Below are 23,079 nucleotides of genomic sequence, written 5' to 3'. Positions count from 1 at the left end.
TACACCAAAGTATAATCCATTATGACACATATCTATAGTTCTCTTATTGTGCCTAAAAAGATAGTTCACCAAGGATCTGTATTGATTATTAGGCCTTCAACAATAAGATAACCATCAAGAACATCAGATTGATAATTTGTTAGACCAACATCAACATTCCTACTTCACATAGCTAGATTTAAAAGTCAAAGATCAGCGAGTAAGAATCAATGAAAAGAATATATAGAAAATGTCATTCAAGATAAGGCAAGGTTCTATGGGTGGCTTCTACTTTCCCTTGGCTTGGATAATGTAATTGCTACTTACACATTATTTTGTAGGACTTCGAGCACAAAAGTTGGTGTGGGTTGGGACGTTTTCAAAACGATCGCTATTTGTATTGCCATCTTTATATTTAAACTCTTCTGATATTCTTAAGAGACATAGAATGTTATCAAAGGGACTGCTGTAATCTAAAAAAATAAAGGCACGTTTAAGAATGTGACCCAGGTTCAAAGCCCCCTCACACTATAAGGTAGCCCCTAATTCTGGTAAACATGTGGCATGACTCTCGTGTCACAAACTAAAGGCATTTAACTTTACCAATGAATAACTAAGCTAGAAAAGGAGATGGAATTTCCATACACTTTCTGTTGAGACAGAATTTGCAAGATCCTCAAAAACTGAGAAATAAAGGATATTTAAAAGATAAGTGAATAGATATGTAAAGTTCTTGAGAACTCCTACATTATTTCTTTATTCATCAAGATTTTAAATGATTACTATTGCACTCTCAAACATTATATCTCTAGAGACAATTAGAGCAAGTCATTTACAATGAGAAATGTACAAAATTGATATTAGACATTCATTTTTTTTAAAAACACATATAATGTACAAAATACTAAGAAAAATTTGGGATCACAAAGCTAGTATAATTTAAGCTCCTATCATAGACATCTACTATCATACCATCCAAGCTACACCACCGCACCTTCATTGGTCACATGAATTCACAATGATTTCCAATATGAAGGCATTTAGTCAACTCCTGAATAGCAATAACTGGATAAATGATCAAAAGCCTTTAGTTGCCTGTCATTAAGGACAAAGCCTTGTGATCAAAATCTGTTCATATTAAAGCCAAATTCTAAGAATCAGAAGTAGCTGACGATTAAGATAAATTGATTCAATTTACTATCAAGAAGAGGAACAATCTGGAACTCACCCTGGAATGGCATGAGAATCTAGCATTTAACATTTCTTACCCTTGAATTGAACGACATCTTGTATCAATATTCAGATATGGCACGCTCCAAGTGATCTGACAGATATTAAAGAATAAATTACTAACAAACAATGATCCACACTGTAAACAATGAAAATTTCATATGTAATGTCTAATAAGTAACTCTGCTTACTTGCGTGAATGTTTTTCATGGCCAAAAGCTATTTCGCAAGTGAATAAATAGTGCAAATCATTTAGATTATCCTTAGATTAAAAACAGATCTGAATGATGACATCATTTCCTTAAATCTGTAGCTTCTGTGATTTCCCCGAGGTGAATGCATTACATCTCTCTTTTCGTCTGGACCAGAGACTGGGAAGCCCCAGACACCAGAATATGCCCAAGAAGGACAAAGGTAAGCCCTCAATAATTTCTGCACAATAAAGAAGATAAAAAACTTCCCAAGCCTGAAGAGTAGAATTTTCTGAAAGGGATAGAATGACAGATAATCAAGGTAAACTTTAAACTGGAACCTTTGGCAGATAACATTTGAAATTTTATGTTGCACAAACAATTGGAAAAAGTTCTTAGAAACTAAGGAAAAGTAGAAATATGGATTGTAGGAACAGATATTACTAAGGAAAAGTAGAAATTTAGGGCATGTTTCTGTAAACAAGAGGAAATGCATCATGTATGCTGTCAAATTGATGGAAACATTTACAGATATTCCCTCAACTGAAGATAGTTTCCGAAAGTCGTCAGTATGTGGACACACTTTAAGGATGTGAAAATGAATATCTGATCTCCTGAAATAATTTCAAAAAGACATGGTCAAAATCACACAATACAGATTCAAGCATTTTTTGTTGAAGTGATATCTTCGGTCAGTATGTTACTAAGCCGATTTAGACAACTAAATTGTCTAATTGGCCTAATCGGCCTTAGACAATTTAGTTTCACCGATTAGTTAGGATAAAATAATAATTAAAATATATTCTAAATGAATCGATTGATATGTGAATTGATTCAATGATAATACGTATTAACTAACTATTAGTCATTAGACATGTTGTTTAATGCATAACCGATCTGAGGGGAGAGGCGTGATATTTGAAATAAGACGTGATGTTTGGAACAGACATCTTATTGAATATATAGGATCGGTCTCTCCCTCTATTAACAGATTGATATGTGAATTGATTCAATGATAATACGTATTAACTAACTATTAGTCATTAGATGTGTTGTTTAATGCATAACCGATCTGAGGGGAGAGGCGTGATATTTGAAATAAGATGTGATGTTTGGAACAACATCTTATTGAATATATAGGATTGGTCTCTCCCTCTATTAACAGATTGATAATAAGAAGACATAAAATATAGAAAATACAATCACACATTTAACATATCAGATTTTATTCAACATCATCAGCAGTTCGGATAAGCAATACATCGAATTGAAGACCCAGACAGATCACGTACTACTCTGCAGATCATATCCCGTGTTCTGTGAACTCTCTGTCATCTCCCAGTCTGCATTATACAAACAACAATCAGATTGAGCTCTCTTGTGACGTGATTTCTCTGTCTACCAGCAGATCATCATTAATAGAGCAGATCAAACTCATAGTTTGAACTGTGTAAAGACTATCTTAAGGTGCGAAATTAATTCATTGTCAAATAATTTTGTAAATATAATCTGATCACCAAAACTTAACATTTTTTACCCTCTTATCAAGCCACTATTCATTGGATTGCCAAGAAATGGAAGCTCTATAACTGATGAGTTGACAATTCTTTCAGAAGTCAAGCAATTTTATTATTAGTTATCTAAGTTGCAGGGTTCACCCTGTTGGCAAATGCACACTCCAATGAGATATTGTAGGTGATTGAAGGTATTGTCATTGATGACAATCTTACAATCATATGATACCGGCAGGCAGACACAGGCACCGGCACCAGCATACAGAACATTGGCACCGAAAAGGAAGAATATCGGCACCCTGGCCGACATCAATTTTGTATAAATGTATTTTGTAATTAATTGTAAAATCTTTTGTAAGCCGACATGGCAGATTGTAATATGACTCATATATGTATGAGATCATTGTAGATCATTTAGAATATGATACATTGTGAAATATGAATAGAAGGTAGCAGACCTAATATGCAAATTATTGGTTAAGGGTTTATCTATGTAGCAGAGCTTAAACCGGTACTGAATCTGGCATAGCAAATGCTAATCTGAAGCAGTACAAGACATTGGATTAGTATAATCCATTTTTGTAAGTCAATGTGACTTCTTTTGTAATTGAACAGTGAGCTCTAGGCACTTGGCCTTCCTGCATGTGCAAGCCCCTATTGTAGCAGTAATATTCTCTTATTGGCCAATAAGCAAATATTGTGGGTCACAAATCCCACCGAGGTTTTTCCCACACCGGGTTTCCTCGTTAAAATATTGTGTTATGGTGTGCTTTTCATGTTGTGGTTGTTATTCTTATTTGCTGCATTATTTCTGGTTTACCGGTACACAGTTTAATATGTTTTTCATGTTATAAGTAAAGAAAATATTATTACCGGTCAGATACTGATTCACCCCCCCTCTCAGTATCTTTGGGAATCCTAACAATTGGTATCAGAGTCTGGTCCTCTATTTTCAGAAGCCTAACAGCTTGAAGATCTTGACATCGGTAGAGATGGAAAACTTGAGAAAACAATTGGAAACAGCTCTTTCAGACTATGATGTAGAAAAAGTAAAGAATATCAAACTTGAAGATGATCTGAAGGCTGCTCAGGATATTATTCGAGGACTTAAAGAAAATTTCACCATAGCAAGAAATAAAAGAAGAGAACTTTGTGAGAAGATGCAAAGAGAGGAAGATGAAAAGGAAACTCTTAATGATCTGGTGAACCAACTGAGACAAGATAACTGTACAATGAAAAATGAGATGCAAGATATGACTATGATATTTTGTAAGGAAATTGAAGACAGAAAGAAGAATGAAGATGACTTGACTAGAAGACTAAATGATGTCGGAAATGAAAACACAAGACTCAGTCATGAAAATGATTTGTTGAAGATAGATTTGATGCACACACAAAATGACAGAACTGAACTCATGAGACAGAAAGGAATCTTGGAGAATGAACTGACTACTGCAAATCAACACAAAAAGAAATTCAAGAAAAGTTCAGAAGAACTTGTTGACACGCTGAAGAATCAGAAACCTAATGGTGATACAAATGGCCTTGGCTTTGAAACTGGTGAAAGCTTCGGTACTGCAGACAATCATGATCATAGTAAACCGGTAAAACAACCTAATGCTTACAAATTCAATGGGAAATGCTTTAACTATAACAAGTATGGTCATAGAGCAAATCAGTGTAGATCTAGAAATTATTAGAACACTAATACACCCACCGATCAATGTTCTAAATGCAACAAAGTTGGTCATAACTCAGAAAATTGCAGAATGAATGTAAGATGTTATGTTTGTGGAAGATTTGGACATCTATCTAATCAATGCAGAACACATACCGGCATAGGATATGGGAAAGCTATTCAGAAAAACAATGTGACTTGTTATGCTTGTAACAAAATTGGACATATTGCAAAATTTTGTAGAAGCAAGTCCCCACCGGCAAATAACAAAGGTCCTAGCTTGAAAGGTAAAGAAAAGGTTGAAGAGGTAAAGCAAGAATTCTCAAAACAATGGATCAGAAAGTCAGATCAAAATGTTGATGGGAATACCCCTCCACTGGTAGATCAGAGTAACACTCCACCGGCAGGAGACTCTTCATCTAACTGAAGGAAAATCCTTTGGGGGTTTAGCAACAAATTGAAAAACATGCTATTATACCCTCAGTTGATAGTAAGAAGTCGAATTACTTCTATACTGGCAGATGAGTTAAGTTGTGACTTAACCGGCAAGCATTAAATGTGGTAGTTGGAGAAAAGAACATTATAAAGCAAGTGTTTTGGCTCCTTTTTCATTCACCGAGCATTCAAATCTTTGAAGAGTGCGAAAATTCACGAACAAAGGCATCCTTAGCGAAGAAGTGAAGCAGTTCATCAAAGCATTCATCCTTAAGACAGATTGAGGTATTTATAACTATGGCTTCTTCATCCACTCCTGAATTTATTGCAAACCCTACTGTGATTGAGGTTGTTAAGCGCCCTAGACCCGTATTCAAACTGGTTCCCGAAATTGCGAAGAAAGATGATAGCATAGGTGCATTTTTTCAAATTCCTAAGGGAGTAGTATATGCTGAAGACCCTAGGATATACATACATTGTCATATAGAGGAATTAGGTGATAATGAGATCAAAAACATGTATAGCACTGTGATTTGTGATGAAGATGGTAATGTCAAGCCAGAACACAAGATAGTAGAAACCTTAGGCTTTGTGGATATTCTTAGCATTCCTGATTTTCTTGAGGATATTATAAGAATTGTGCTAAGCAGAGTTCATGGTGAATTCTTCTGGTTGGATTCAATCCATAAAATCACCAAGGAAGCCGTTAAAGCAGTAATAGGGTTACCTTCCACCGGTAGCAGACCTAACAGAACCAAAAGAGTCTCAAATGACACAGTGATGGATTTAACTGGTGCAACTTTTGACTAAAGGTCTCAAAGGGTAAATGATGTAAAAGACATCAATGTCAGATTTGTTAGTATGATTTTAGGCTACAAGGCTACACATGCAAATAGGTTGAACTCAGTTTCTAGCCTATGTATTAAAAGTGCATATGACATGGTTAATGATAGTGCTAGAATAGATGTGTGTGAATGGCTCAAAGATGAATTGATAGACAATCTAAAAAAGATTAAAGGAGATAAGAACGGAACCTTTAGATTTGGATATTTGCTTGTTTGTCTAATGCTGTACATAACTAAACAAGTACCCGGTATTGGTAGAAGAGATTTTGGCTTTGATATACCGATAGGAAAGCAACTATTGGATCTATTAAACAACATGGGAGATAACGGGGAAAAAACTTAAATGAACATTTTCAAGCACTAAAAGCTCGAATGAAGACAAGGATAAGACTGTCACAGGCTATTGTGGACAAATATCAGAAAGAAATTTGTTTTGTAATCAAGAAAGATGAAATCTGGATGGAGGCAGTTGTCCCTAGAACTATCTGGGTAACTGAAATGGGTTATGAGACAGATGATAACATTATTGAAACTTATGCAAAAGCCCTCCTTGAAGCACCAAAGGAACCCACTGAGAAAGCCTTTGGAAATGCTGAAACAATAGAAAGTGGAATTCAGTCTAGGAAAGGGGATAAGAAAGTTGAAGAAACAGTAAGGAAAGGAACCCGACAGGCAAAGGCAATTAAGGAAGATGTTTTGAAACAAACTGGTATAAAAGAAAGTGAGTTGGAAGGATTTCAACCGGAAGCTCATCTTTCACCGGTTGGAACCTCCCCTAAGAGTAATATGCCAGCGGTATTTAAAAGGGTAGAAAGGAAAAGAAAACCCTCACCGGTACCCTCACCTACACCCAGGAAAAAAGGGCAAAAGCAACAGGTAGTGAGGCCTCCAATGAAGAAGTTGACTCCTAAGAAGAAGAAGAAGGTAAAACAAGATATTGCTCCACTGGATAAACTCTTAAGTGAAATAACTGAAGATGGAAAGTTGAAAAACATTAGCAAACTGTACAACACATTATCTACCGATGACAAAGAAAGCATAGAGAACAGTGTAATTTTACACTTGGATATATAAAGAATTTTTTGATGGAAATTGTTGATGAGATACCAAATGATCTGTAGAGAAGACTAGAAGCTAGAAGGGTAGCCATTGTTGAGCTGGATAAGAAAATAAAAATTGAAAAACTACATGCAGTGCATCCAGTTAACTCACCTGATGAGATAGACAAATTAATCAGTGAAGCTAACCGGACAGTATTTTCAACTGCTCACCAGCATGTAACACTAATGCAGGTAGAGTGAATGAAGTCTCTGAGGAAACATCAGATGCATGGGATATATTCTTTGTAGAAAAAGAGAAACAAGAAGAGTTACTAAGACCCAAAACTATCAGAGTATACCAAAAGGACAGGGATAAGGGGAAAGGTAAGGTAGGTGGACCTCCAAGCCTGAAAATAACTGATAATGTGCTCCCACCTCCTTTGGATACTCCACCGGTAGATACTACAGACAATCAACCGGCCACTGAGAGTATGGAGACTCCACTAGAGGATACTAATCCTAAATCTGAAATTTTGTACACTGTAAATATAGATACTCAAGAAGTAAATGTTGTGGTGAACAGAGAAACCACTGAGGATAAGAAGGAAGAAGTGACTACTGAGTCACCGGCTGCAGATGTTGAGGTTAAGGTTAATGATACAGTAAAAACAAGCACAGAAAAACCTACTCAGACAGAGCAACTGGCAGAGGACACCACTAGTAAACCATTAGAGAAACCGGTAGATAAAACTGAAAAACAATCAGGAGAACCGGCAATGGACAGTGCAGAGGTACAAACAGAGAAACCGGAAGTGCATACAGAGACACAGATTGAGAAACCGGCTATTGAGAGCTCAGAAAAACCTTCTGAGATATAGATTGAAAAACCGGAACAGAAGCAGGTTGAGACACAAGTTTAGACAGAAACAGTGCCATCGGCCAAAACTGAAAAGCCCAAACCTTTGTTTGTAGAAATGTAAACACAGACTGACCTACCAGAGGTCGAATCAAGCAAGGTGATTACTACAACCGGCAGTATGGATATTGTGAGAACAGTTGGACAGACATCTGGTACTTCCATAGCAGAATTCCGACCTACAAATGTGACAGAGGTCTTATTGGATTCAATAAAGAAGATCACAGAGTGCAATGCACAAGCCTATAAGGCTATAGATGATACAATCCCTATTCTTAAACTGGTAGCACCTAAATGCATAGTGGATAATAAAGATTCTTTAGGTCAACTAGACACATTGTCTAAGTTCATCACCGGCAACATTTTGACAGTTGATCAAATAAATGAGGATACATTTAAGGAGAGAATGATTAAGGAAAAAGATAAATTCTTTGAGGAAATTGTAAAGAAGAACAAGGAGAAAATAGACACCTTATTACCAGAACTTGGAGAGACAATTTTTGATTTCAAGAAACTGTATAGAGACTCTTGTAAAACAAATATTCTAATAGAAGATCTAGACAAGGAAATCAGCAAAGCACAAGATAAGATTAACAATATTGCTGACAATCTGATAGGTACATCGGATTCATTTTTGGAGATAGAAAAGAAAATGGCAGAGCTAGAAGAGAAAATTGAGAAGTTAGAGAAGGACAAAGAGAGAATAAAGGATAAAGCAAAGAGCTTAAAATCTAGACTTGGTCCCAAACTAGATTACCTCATTTCTTTGACAAAAGAAATATCTGAGGCTCTGGTTCCCGGACTTAAGACACCGGAAGAGCAAATGCACATACTCACCGGTACAATGCAGAGAACACAAGAGGCATTAAAAGACAGCAAAAGATTCAGTGATAGCTTAAATTTGGTTTTGACAAATATTTTTTCGATTGTAACCCACCGGTTACAAGAATCTAGGCAGGACTCCACTGACAGCGAATGACAACCTTTGTCATTGATGTCAAAGGGGGGAGTAGTATGATGAGAAAAATGATCTGAACAGGACATCATCAACTTAGGGGGAGCACACAGTTTTGGTAAGACAATTTTGGTAGACAGATTCTTTTTGGACACCTTTTTGGACACTTTTTGGTTTTTCTCATGAGTGTTGCCATCAATGCCAAAGGGGGAGATTGTTGGCAAATGCACACTCCAATGAGATATTGTAGGTGATTGAAGGTATTGTTATTGATGGCAACCTTACAATCATATGATATCAGCAGGCAGACTCTACAGGCACCGGCACCAGCAGACTCTACAGGCACCGGCACCAGCAGACTCTACACCAGCATACAGAACACTGGCATCGAAAAGGAAGAATACCGACACCCTGGCCGACATCAATTTTGTATAAATGTAATTTGTAATTAATTGTAAAATCTTTTGTAAGCCGACATGGTGGATTGTAATATGACTCATATATGTATGAGATCATTGTAGATCATTTAGAATATGATACATTGCGAAATATGAATAGAAGGTAGCAAACCTAATATGCGAATTATTGGTTAAGGGTCTATGTATGTAGCAGAGCTTAAACTGGTACTGAATTTGGCATAGCAGATGCTAATCTGAAGCAGTACAAGACATTGGATTAGGATAATCCATTTTTGTAAGTCAGTGTGACTTCTTCTATAATTGAGCAGTGAGCTCTAGGCACTTGGCCTTCCTGCATGTGCAGGCCCCTATTGTAGCAGTAATATTCTCTTATTGGCCGCGAATATTGTGGGTCACAAATCCCACCGAGGTTTTTCCCACACCAGATTTCCTCGTTAAAATATTGTGTTATGGTGTGCTTTTCATGTTGTGGTTGTTATTCTTATTTGCTGCATTAAATCTGGTTTACCGGTACACAGTTTTAATATGCTTTTCATGTTATAAGTTAAGAAAATATTATTACCGGTCAGATACTGATTCACCCCCCCCTCTCAGTATCTTTGGGAATCCTAACACACCCCCCTAGGCCCCTAGTACCGGTCCGGTTGAGTCTTGGTTCGGTTCCTAGTCCGGTCGGCTTGTGGGTCTGGCTAGGGTCTGTGATTGGGAGGGCTGGTTCGGACCATATCAAACCCGGGCGTCCAGCGGCCCAAAAGTTAACCTTTTTTTGCAAAAATTTATAATTTTTTCAAATTCGCCACTTAAAAAATAAAAATAAAACCTTAAAAGTGAGTTTTAAAACATAAATTTAGATCATTTCTCCTCATTTGTGTTGCAAACATCGGTTTTTTTCTAGCAGGTTGAAGAAAGGTTGAAAAAAGTTTGGCTTCCAACATCAAATAGGAGGAATTGAAGACTAATTTTTGAAGCTTCAACAAGTGTTGCAGCATCATTTCCACACATTTGCAAGCTCCCCATTGGCTGAAAGAGGTAGGTTTTTGAACATTTGTTTCAACCATTTTTGTTTCACAAATTGTCAAACATGAAACATTATTTGTTTTTCATTATTTTGTTTTTGTTTTTGTTAAGTTCTTTCAAAATTTTGTGATCAAAATAGAAGAGATGGAGATATGATCTGAAAGTTGTATTTTATCTGCTATAGCGTGTTTTAAAGATGCACCACACTTATCAATTTCGGTGTGTGCATCCTCCTCAATGTAAGCATGCTATATAAGTGGATGAGGGGTTACGTAGTGAAGAGATATGTCTTCCCACGTGGGAAGACACATCTTTTCCCTACGTACCTCTCACCACAGTATATAAACTAGTCACTATTTGCTTACCCGATCGAAAGGAGTGCGACTTGTTTGAGAATCGCTTTACCACCTGATACCATGAACAGTGTAACCGTTGGTCAAACGCGATAAGTTAACTTTGGTTTTATTTATCATTAGTTAACGTTAACATATTAGTATATGTAATCAAATATATATATATATATATCGGAAGCGTGAAATAGTACGACCGACGTTACAAAATTAACAGTTTTTGGATGTGTTCATATTATTTCTTGCCATAGGAACTAGAATGGCATCTACCTCTTCCTCCATTGGCACAAATGAACAATCAAAACAAAGAAATGATCCAAATTCTCCCCTATGGAAGTATGTTGACATTATAAGACCGCTTCCAAGAGGTGGGGGTTCCGTTGGAGATGCCAAGGATGTGGTAACGAGCATAATAGTTCATATTTTCAGGTGGTACACCATTTTTTGTGGAATACTAGGAAGAGGCATCAAAAAATGCCCTAGAAAAGATGGTGTGCATATACCAGATGAGACGGTGTTGAATATATTAGGGAGCATGAGGTAGCAGAAGAGAGAGAAGCCCGTAGATTGAATCAAACCGCTCCAAAAAAAAAAAAAAAAAAAAGGAATGCAACCCCCATCTAGTCCCAATGTTGTAGTAAAAAAACACCCCTTCTTTTCCACAACTGCGCCTAAAAGTGAAGCACCCATTACACACAATAGATCAAAGGGCGTTTAGAAACCACATTTCAAAATGAGAGTCGAGACATTGCTGACCAAGATGTAGCAAGATGTATATATGCAAATGGGTTGGCTTTCAATGTTGTTCGCTCCCCATATTGGAAGAAGATGTTGAAAAGTGTTAATGAAGCTTCAAGAGGGTATAAGGGCCCAAGTTATGAGAAGGTACGTGGAACCTTATTGGGAAAAGAGGTGAAGAGGGTTGAAGATGCATTGAAGCCCATAAGGGATTCATGGGTTCAGACAAGTGTATCAATTGTTTCAGATGGGTGGAAAGATTCTAAAAATATTCCCTTGATCAATGTCATAGTGGTGTCCCCTTCATAGGTTGTTAGTAATTTTTAATGTTATAAATTTATAACTTCAAATGTTTACTTTGTCTTCATAGGTTGCTAGTTCATCTGCATCAAAAAGAAATTGGAGCGCATACTATTTCATCCACTCAATAAAGCGCAATAGATTGCAATAAAAAAGAGCGGAGAATTTAGTATATGTGCATTCCAACCTACTTCTTCTTTCACGCAAGCAACATGACTACAAGCAAGGGGAGATGAAAATGTGGGATATAGAGCCAAAGCATATTGATTTGAATGTTTTTACTTCTCAGCTTGTTGCATTTGATGACTCAAATAGCAAGCAAACTTATAGTGCAAGTGGCATTGGCATTGAATCATCTATTGTCAACGTCAATGATCAAGAGGATGAGAATGAGGATGTTGATGAATTAGAGAATCCATTTGATGATTAAACTTTAAATTTTTTAAAGTTGAAACAATGATACTTGAATATTTTGTCATTTTGATATTAAACTTGATGTATATGATGCTATGATGGTATGATCATGATGCTATGATTACAAGTTTATATTGGTTTTGTTGTTTATATGATGTTATGTGACATGCTAATCTTAATTCATGCTTATAGGCTGCATATATATATGTGTGTGTGTGTGTGTGTGTCTGTGTTTTTGTACTAACGAACCCAAACTGGTGCTCGAACCCGAACCGACAACTTAGTTAGTTATCTAGAATATAAAGATTACGATGTAGTTTTTGGATGACCATCGATGATAGGAAGGGGCAAACCACTCTATACACATTGAAACGATGATTTCAATGCATAATAAAATATGCCTTTATGCTTCAACCATGTTATGTACAAGGTAAAAAGGCTGAGTAAATTTTCCATTGATAGGAGAAGAAAATATCGTACTTGTTCCAAAAAACAGGTGGAATGTATTGATTAAAACTCAAGAAGAATTTCTTTGTAGAGAATAAACTCTTCCAAAAAATAAAACCTTAGCAACAAGAAGGAACCTCCTTCAAGAATATCTCAAGGGAATCTCTTCAGTTTAGTAGTTACTAAAAATTTAACACTAAACTAGTAATGAGCACAACATATTAGGGCTAAATTAAAGTGATGTTCACTTTCTCCCCGCTAAGAAGGATGTCATTCCTAATTCTTCATGAAATTGGGAAATTGTAGCACAAAATAGATTGTGAAATTGGGAAACTTGTACAATGAATTAGAATTTAAAATCATCCAAAGAAATGTCATTTGCTTTGGCATTGGATTTTGGATCTTCAAGCCATGAGGACAAGACTACCATTTGCATGTTTACATCCAATGGACGTAGAATTGTTTGCTTGTCTAGAAAGCTCTATTGATGGAATTGTCTTTATTGAGTTACATAACTGCAAAAACAGAATTTGTCTATTTTTTAATAACAAATTATTTTTTATCTCATCCATGCTTAAGAGAAATTGTTTGTTTTTGAATAAAGAATTTTTTTGTCCTCCATGCTTAAGAAATTTGCATACAATGGGATAATGTAATATCCCACTAATTTTTTTTTGTTTTTTTTCAAGCCAATAGCAATTCATCCACAACAATTAACCCGTTAAGGTTAGAGTAATAAGCAAAACAACTGAAAGGGAACCCTTCCACCTTTTGTTCACCGAGCGCCCAGACTGGGAGGGTGAGAGCATACGGTGTTCCGGGGATCGTCAGCATCAATAAACCAACTAAAAATTACAATTGCATGGGCGGCAAGCCATCCCCTACTGCTTATCCAGCAGGATAGAAACTAAACTTCTTGGCGGTGAACCGACCAAGGGAGAGATTACAAGAAACAAAAGTTCAATCACTCTACCGCGTATATCAGCGGGAGGACATTACATTAACAATCACTCTACCACATATTTCAGCGGGAGGACCAAAAACATTGAACTTATCACTCGACCACTTATTCAACGGGAGGACTGAAAATTACAAATTATTGCATATTAGGCGGCAAGCCAGCGTCTTCCACTTATGGAGCGGGTTGAGAATTACAAAGAGAGAACTGGTTAGTAGTACTACTACCTAACCTTACAATAATAGAAATGATAGAAGGAGAGTAATGCAGATTTCTATAGTAAGAAATAAATTTCTGTTACAACCAAATCTGCAGGCTGGGAAAACAGACCAGCAGTCCAGATAAATGCCAAAATATTCATCTCCCTCATTTTACATCTGATTTAGCTCAAACCAGTCCCAAACCCACCGTACAACATATGCAATGCTAACCAATTGAAACAACACCCCAAAAAGACCCTTATTTATTTTGCACGCATCCCAATGCAAGGCAAAAAACCCATGCCTAGCCTAGGAATTTCGATTTTGCATAATTAATTCAAAACTCAAACAAACGTGCTAAAAAACTTACAAACTCATTCGCCAGTGCTGGGAAGGAAGATAGGATTGATACCCATAACCGTCAGACGCTCCAGCAGAGAGATGTGAGCAAAAATATGCTTCAGCCACAGGCAAAACCAGCAAGTACAGAATCGTTGCAACACCAAGATGTCAATGGCAAAGCTCTGAAAGCGGTAGAGGAATACAAGGCACAACTAGGTACTGTATTTCAAGTACGAAACCAGGTAGCACTAGGGAGACGCACTCCGAAGCCTCAAGTTCTGTCGCCAATCCGGCAGCATAACATTACAGATTTTCAAGATGAACCAAATGGAAACCCAAGCCTCATATTTATAACTTCATTCATCAAATTCAAATGACATCCCTCCAAATTCCATGCTTGCATTTGAATTTCATTTCCACTTACATGTGGACCCAAGTGTAGCGCCCATTCTCCTAAGTCAAAACTCATGCCCAAGAAGGGGGAGGATCCACGTTGGACACTTAGGGACAAAAATGGCGATGTAAAGTGAAATAATATCCCTTTTAAAAATATTTCACATCCCATAAAACAACTGAATTTCGCTCAAACTTAGGATTAAACAGGCATTAATCCCAAATTTAATAAACCAGTAGCCAATAAATAGATTAATTAAATATTAACCTTAGGAAAGGAAATAATATTTAATTATGTTGCAAATGTCTCCCGCACTGATTATTATCACCTCCAAGATGAAACTGAGCCCAGACGACCACAAACTGCTGCAGAATTCAGACCCCTGTCTACTGCCAAAAATAGAAATGTGCCACCCAGCCACTTACTAAAAATAGTAAGTCAAGAATTAATGCTCAGAAAAATATGATGATCGCGTCCAGAGGCAAAGCAAGGAGTGCTCAGTCGGACAATGGCACCAGAACGGTCATCCCCTGACTTACTAAAAATAGTAAGTCCTCGTTTCATCGATGCTAGACCTTGATTACTCATTCCACCTAGCCTACGGGTCTCAGGAATAGGCTAATGGACCACTAAAAGAACATCAGTGAGAAGGGGACATTACAGATAAGTATTTATTTTACCCTTAAAGAGTAATGTTATAGTACAAAGTGTACATGTTGGTGTCCTAGCTAGCTCTTCTATTATGGATCATCCAAGAGATACTTGCCCACCAAGGCCAAATACAAGACATTTTTTAAACCTCGTAAATAGCAACTATACATATACTACCCAAGTCATTAATCGAACACAATAGATCTAGGTAGGAGAAAGAACATCACAAACCATTTCAGAGTAACACCAGCACATTTTTGTGGCACTTTGGCAAGCCAACACACTAATGCAGTATTTTGCACATTTTGTACAAGTTGCCAACCAAGTGTGCTTTCACACCATTTTTACATTTTTCATTCTTGTTGAATTTCATTTTCACCATCTTGTAGTCATCAACAAGAAATTTCCATCGCTTCAAATGAAACAAAATAGAAGTCCGTAAGCACAATTTACGGCCATTTTGGCCTTTCATGGCACTTTGGGCACTTTTTTGCCAAAATGTACAAAGTTCAAACAATGCACTTTTGCATCAAAAGTGATTTCATTTACATTTCTCTTTCCTTTTTTGATTTTGCTTGATACAAGATGCCCGTGAAAGTTTTGGTGCCACTTGAATTTGGCTAACTGTAATGTCCCCTTCCGGATAGTCACTAATAGAGGACTTATTAGCCTATTTAATTATTGTAGGCTATAGTTGGGATAAAGGGAATTAATAATTTTAATTATTTAATATTATCCATCAAAAGTAAATTATAAGGGTAATATTATTTAATTAATTAAACAAAGTGTATAAAGTGCCTTTAATGGTTATTCAAGTGATATTTTAATAAAGTTGCTGCTTTATTATGTCCCTAAGCTCAAATTTAAAATAAAGCGAGGGAAAAGCGAAAACCTAAAAAGTGTCCAGAAGCTTCTTTGGTGGTTATAAAAGAGTAGCTTGGGCTTCATTTGGGATATGCTTGGTTATTTTGTTATTTGGGTTTGGAGCGCTTCTTGAATCTTTTTAGTTTTTACTTAAGGACGAAAACCCTAAGGGATTGTTGATTTCAGTAATAAAACTATCCTACCCTAGCCAAAATTGGAGATATCAGTTAGGTATTTCACAGTACAGTTGATTGCTTAAAATTTTTCAAGTCTCCTTTGGAGACAAATTTGCAGATGATGGCTTTGTTATAGATATTATTGGAGGAGAATGTGGACACCATTCTTGTTGAAGTTTAGTTAATGTTATTATATTCTTGTTCGACATGGAGTTTGAATGCTAGCCTTTTCACCTATTGTAATCGTGGCCCTCCTACTCTAAGCACAAGCCTCCACACTATGGCATGAACTTTATATATTGATGGGTATTTGCTATGTGCGGCTTCTTCTTTCCTAAGCACAAGTCCTTTGGGTTGTGGGACTTCATATCATTGGTGCGACTTCTTGGAAGATATGGCATATGGTTACTCATTGATATGAACCCTTATTTTGTTGTGATGCCTTGTTTGGAAGGTGTGAGCAGCATTCAGGCATGTGGGTTACCCCAGATGGGAATATCTACCTCCCTTAGGCGCAGCACCTCACTCCATGGCATGAACTCTAAGTTGGTGGCTGTTTGGATCTGTAGCATAAGAAATCATCCTCACTGTGAATTTTTCTTGGACGTGGATTGGTTTGTAATACATGGTAGTATTCATTAATGTCAGCGATTTGCAACGCTGAGCATTAATGCTCTCTGATATCGAATGTACACTGATATTGAAGTAAGTGTAAAATCTCTGAACAATTTATTTGCTGATGCTGAAAAAGGTCAGAGTTTCATATTGTTTCTGTAGTGTTTGGTTCTTCTATAATGCTTATATTATATGCTCTATCTCTGTTACTTTAATCTGCACTAGTTACTATTGTTACACTTCCATTAAGCATGCAAGACACATCAATCTGAAACACATAAACAGAAGACCTGAAACATATGCAATAATCAGGTATAACTGTATAAGTGTGATTGAGTAAAGAATCCAAGGTCAAATTGAAAGGGGTCTTTACACTGACTTTTTCCAAAATCCATTTACACCAGCAAACTCAGGTTAAAAAACCCATCCTGCATGCAAATTTGCATCAAAATTGAAAAAATTTGATTTTTAACTTTTCAGCACACCAATGGAGCTTCGTGGATAGTGCACTAGCAGGTTTTAGTAGTGATATCTAATCAAGCAGAACAGCAATCAGAGATCAATTTCCACATGAAGGAGACCAAGCTGCAAACTTAATTCCAATAACTTCGATTAATTTGTGAGGAACATTTACATAAATATATAGGCATGCATAAGTTATAACTATGTCAAAATTATAGGATTTGAGAATATCTTCCAAATCTCAACGTGAAGTGAAAATTAGAAGAATAGAAACTAAGAACCAGAACAAACCAACGATTAGCTAACTTAAGCTAACCTGTTAACAACTAAATCTTACTTTGGACTTTTGACTTTTAACTTTTAAATGGGATGAAATCAAATATAATAAAAGAATAGATTAGTAAAATGAATCCTATGCTAAGATCTAAAATCTATATTATGCCCTATGAATACTCACCAAGTGGTGGATTGTATTCTTCCAATTTTCAAGCTCAAACTTCATCAATTTCTTCCACTTCTGCTTTTCATTTGTACCTGCATGTTAATGCTAATGACAAGACTTTTTATAGTGATTAGACAGTTCCAAACACAACTGAGGCACAAAAATGACACATGACCGAAATGAGGTCAAATGATGTGAACAAGAAGGGTGGATGGGGTCGTCTCAATAAGGATACAATAGACACAAGCAAAGGATTCCAAGTTGTAAAACACTAAAGAACACTCTGATTGCCCTAGAGAAGCATATGCTTCTAGGGTGTTTGGGAAATAGATTGATATTTGCTCATGTTAACTTCTACAAAAGCTTGTCTAAGTCAGTTTTGAGAAAGAGTAGCTCACATGGGGTGGCTAAAATAGCTCTTGGCCCTCGAAGGATGAGCTTGAAGCTCTCATTAGAGTACACACTGCCACGTGAGGCCACCTCTTTTTCTTGGAGAATAGCTTTCTTAGTTGAGAGCTATGAAGCCATAGTTGAAATTTGAAAACAGTGATTTCCCACGACATTTTTGCAAGAGGACACTAAGAAATCCAAGGGCCCCTACCACCATTTTATTTCCTCACAACTTTTGCCATGTTATTTCCTCACATTTCAACGTTGAGAGAGAGAGAGAGAGAGAGAGAGAGAGAGAGAGAGAGAGAGAGATTTCTGGGTTAAGAGAGAAAGAGAGTACGTATGCCATATCCTACCCATATTTGTATCTGGTAACTTTCCATTGAACAGAATATTAAGAAACTATCAGCACAACAGATAAACTCTACCATATCTTTTTATTTTTAAGTTATCAGTTTCTAATTTGGCTACTAGCTGGCGGGGCATAAAGCTGACTAATATCTTCAAGATATATTTTCTGATAATGTTAATATTAATGTCTTACTCAAGCATGTATATCTACCCTGAATTTTACATCTTATTATGTTGCTTTTAATCAATTGTATACCTTCATACAGATGTAATAACTGATATCCATCAATGCATTCTTATATATACCCTACAATATTTAATACATCTCTATAACTCTAAAACATTCTGAAATAAATGAGAACATTCAAATCAGATGAAGTGTCATAGACAATGGACAGCTGGGCAGTGGGACATGAAGAACATGTACATGTAATAAAGATAACTGACACAAGTTTATGCATACCATTTATTTTCATTTGGCGGTGATATTTGCGAGGTATCACTGCCCCAGCTTGCACACACATCTCCACAACTGCAGGTGCATGACCATAGAATCCTCTTCCTTCATCTAAAAGTGGAACAGGATCCTGTTCGTGTTTATGCCAAACATACCTTGGTGGTATGAAATCATCTAAATCTGCAGTTTTCCACATATGATGCCTTCTGTAAGACTCATATTTAAATATCCCACACAGCCTAGCTTTATGTCCAGACGGACCAACATGCACTTCAGGGCAATATTTGCAAACTTTCACAGGATAAACAAACATGAGTTTCTTAGTCCCCAACCTCATTGTCTCCCAAGCCTGCAGTGTCTTTTCGGCCAAAGCACCAAGCTCCTCTGGAAAAGAGGAGGATTCTACTAGCTTTGCGTTTACTGAAGCTTCACTTACATCTTCCAATAGGTGATCTGATGATTGAAAATTTCTTCCACAATCCATGTTATGGAAGTGACTGATTCTTTTTGTTGGATGTTCAGGAAGGTTAACTCCTGCTTGAATGCAAAGCTCCATAATAGCAGGAACTCTATCAAAGTCAAACCGATTGTCATGCTTTATTACATCTTGAAACATATCATAGAGATGAAAGGCTTCTAATGGAACAACTATATCATCGATATTTCCTTCCATCCACACATGCATCAAATTCCTGGCTCCATGCTTAGGACCTCGACATGTCAGAATATGATGTCCCGTGTGGCCAACAAATACTTCCGAACAATGCCTGCACATTTCAAATAAAACTCATGTTATGATGTTTTTTTAATCCATTTGGTACAGTGTATGTAAAATTTGGTAATAGGCAACTAAGAAGTCACTAAAACTCATTCTGTTAAGGAAATTATGTGTTCCTCCACAGAGAGATATAAGCTTAATATGAACATAAGGAAAATAAAAGCAATGAAAATAATATCCATAGGCATCTAGGAAAGTCAAAATATTTATTTTAGTGCAGCAGGATACAGAACAATACAGACCCCATATGACTAATCAATAGTACTAAGAAAGAACCAAATGAAAAGGTACAATTTAAGACAAAGTGTACAAAAGAGAGTGACAACAAGCAATGGTTCACAACTAACATGTAGATTCATAGTTAAGCTCAAGGCAATATATGGCCATATCATCTTAAATTATAATACATTCATAGTTAAGTTGAAGGCATCCTAACATGCATCCATGCTGAGAACCACAAAATCAACATGGATTGCAAAAAAGGTACTTGCACGGCCACATTACTAGCAACAAGTAACATAAGAGTAAGCCACTAAGCCAACAACCACTAATCAGATAAAAGGAACAGCCCTGGATCAAACCATTCCCCTCCACATGAAGAGAAAACTAATACAACCAACTAAAAATAGGAAGGAGACAGAAAATTGAACATCTTATAAATCATTTCTTGTCATCATGTCAATTTACGCATCATTCTAGGGTCGGAAATGGGGAATTGTGTAGATGTGTTTTTTATGCACTTCAAACACAAAATAAAATACCAAAAGTATTATATCCTCTCTTGATCAAAATCTCTTGGATGCTAAGTTAAATGATCAACCAAGATGACTCCAAGGTTTCTATGGTCAGGTCTTGACGTGTGGATAGCTCAATTGGTCGATGTGATTGCTGGTAATCCAAGGGGATTTACGTTGATACTTGAATGTTGAACGTTTGGATGTTGCTGGAACTTAGATTCTAACTTCTTGCTTGGAAAATAAAATGGCAAAAGAGATAGGGTTTGAGAAGACTATACTACTCCTAAGAATTCAAGAGACAATAAACGATTAAGTGAAATTCGACAAAGCCTTGCTTCGACATGCAAAGCAACAACTCTACAAAGCTTAGTGCGATCTTCTAAGAAGAGCAAAGATAATGTTCAAATCACTATCAACAACAAGGATACCATCAAGGTGATGCATATCAAGGTACAAATAGCAATTAAAGTTAAGCTCATTTAAGGATTCCAGTTGACCACACAAGGCAAACTTACAATCAGCAAATTGTTAGTGGTACATGTATATGAATTTCACCATTGATTATGCATAGAACTCTTTCATTGAACTAAACAACATGAAAGCAAATGAATTGGAAGTAGAGACCATGCAACTTGTTGAAATAACACATCAAATTTGTAAATGATGTTCAATTTACATTCAATATGCAAGTTATATTCTATTAAATAATCTTGTTTTATATCTTATTGCCTTAATGTATGAATCTGACTATCTTCTTGTTTGTGGTAGGTGAGAGGAGCATTTAATATTTTCTATGTCCTATCTCACGAATGCCACTCAATATAAGTATTAACAAATGGGGTACGATCAAGCAATGCCTTGATCGGTCATGACCGATCAAGACATTACTTGATCGTGCCTCTTTGTTTATACTAAACAAATGCATGTTTCAACGTTAATGTCAATCGGTGTGGAGTTATCATGACCGATCAAGGCATTACTTGATCGTGCCTCTTTGTTTATACTAAACAAATGCATGTTTCAACGTTAATGTCAATCGGTGTGGAGTTATTATAACAACCGATGTCTATCAGTGTTCGCACAATGTTAACAGCCGATAGTTATCGGCATGTTAGCCTTAACAACCGATAACTATGGGTGTAGGCTTAACACCCGATAACTATCGGTAGCCTTTATTATTAAGCCACCCGATATATTATATGCAACCCGATATTAATTGGTATTTTCATTAATCATTTATTTATCATTAATTTATGTTAATCGATATAAATTGAAATGCAAGATTTAGTAATCGATGAACATAAACAAAATATATAGTAAAATTATAAATGAATAGGTTATTTATATGCAAATTTAGAATGGCTATCAAAGAGGAATTAATTGCTTGAAGGTTTTATCATAGTTATCGATATGATAAATGATTGAATGAGAGACTTGATTTATCTCTCATTCAATCATTTATCTTACAGAAGCTATCATGCATTAACACTCCCTCTTAGCTAGGTAAGATGAATGTAGACAATATATTCAAGCATCACAATTCAATTGATAGTTAGCATTTTAGACATTCTTAGGAAATCATACCACCTAATCATATGATATGAAGTATCACCTAAACACGTGATACTGAAGTCCATCACATCAATCTTGTGATTGACAGGATATCACCTAAGCATGTGATATCAGTATTGCCTACACACGCAATACTTAAGGATAATCATATAAGAAAGATTAATTTCTCATCTTATCCAAGTTGTGATATGTGCACTAACATTTTATACAAATGTTTTATCACAACACAACCATGGCACATCCATGACACACCAGAGATCCAACATGATAACTGGTTTGGACATTATAAGATCGTCACCTTATAATGTCCCCATACAAGTGTTCACTATCTTGAGAGATCGTCACCTCTTAGATATGAACCCAGGGGATAGAATCCAAAAATTGTCCTATCATGACAAAGAGGTTTACACATTAAACATCTTATAGGTATGCAAATATAGATTATAAAGCAAATTACCTTTCTATCATACCTAAACCCTTTCTGAAGTGATCAACCTTCACTCTGGAAAGAGGTTTGGTCAAAATGTTTGCAGTTTGATCTCCTGTACAAACATATTCCAGTTGGATTGCATTCCTATCTACCATATCTCGCACATAGTGGTATGGAATTTCAATATGCTTGGATCTGTCATGAAACACTGGGTTTACTGAAAGTTTTATGCAGCACTGGTTGTCATAGTGTATAACAGTGGGTTTCATAGGTTCTCCAACAACCCCACAAGCAACTTCCTAAGCCATATTGCCTCTCGGGCAGCCATAGAAGCTGCAATGTATTCTGCCTCGATGGAGCTTTGAGCTACAGAAGACTGCTTCCTAGTGATCCAAGATATCATAGCTGAACCTAGACTGAAGCAACACCCTGAAGTGCTTTTCCTATCTGTCACACTTCCAGCCCAATCTAAATCTGTAAATCCGTGTAGGTCTATATCAACTTTCTCATATTTGAAACCAAGGTTTAGGGTACCTTGTAGGTATCTCATAATGTGTTTTACTGCAACGAGGTGTATCTCCTTCGGTTCACACATAAACTAACTTAGAGCATTAACTGCATAACAGATATCTGGTCTTGTATTTACCAGGGACATCAGGGACCCAATCATCTGTCTGTATTGAGTAGGATCAGTGGGTTGTGACTCTGCTGCTGCTTCTTTAAGTTTATGTAAGTTGGTTTCCATAGGAGAGGTCATGGGTCTACAGTTTAGCATTCCGAATCTCTTCAAAA

At 36.5% G+C, this 23,079-nt stretch overlaps 1 protein-coding gene across 11 annotated transcripts in view; it reads right to left on the bottom strand.

Annotated features, from left to right (window-relative positions):
- Window positions 1-679: 679 nt before the first annotated feature.
- LOC131038927 (APO protein 4, mitochondrial) overlaps window positions 680-23,079 on the bottom strand; it is an 81,094-nt gene continuing 58,694 nt past the window's right edge. For 4 of the 11 annotated variants that reach the window (XM_059217035.1, XM_059217037.1, XM_059217040.1 and 1 more), the window contains 4 exons: window positions 18,777-19,537; window positions 1,401-1,641; window positions 1,208-1,303; window positions 680-1,074 (listed from right to left, as the gene is read on the bottom strand). In XM_059217035.1, coding sequence (XP_059073018.1) covers window positions 1,511-1,641; window positions 18,777-19,537 — 892 coding nt within the window. In that variant the 3' untranslated portion in view covers window positions 680-1,074; window positions 1,208-1,303; window positions 1,401-1,510. Of the gene's footprint in view, window positions 1,108-1,207; window positions 1,304-1,400; window positions 1,642-18,776; window positions 19,538-23,079 lie in introns of all 11 variants that reach the window. The other 7 variants (XM_059217036.1, XM_059217038.1, XM_059217039.1 and 4 more) reach the window with 7 other exon arrangements.

This window comes from Cryptomeria japonica, chromosome 3 (genome assembly GCF_030272615.1).
Source record: "Cryptomeria japonica chromosome 3, Sugi_1.0, whole genome shotgun sequence".
NCBI lineage: Eukaryota > Viridiplantae > Streptophyta > Pinopsida > Cupressales > Cupressaceae > Cryptomeria > Cryptomeria japonica.
Note: the sequence above shows the minus strand (reverse complement) of the source record. Positions and strands in the feature narration are given on the sequence as shown.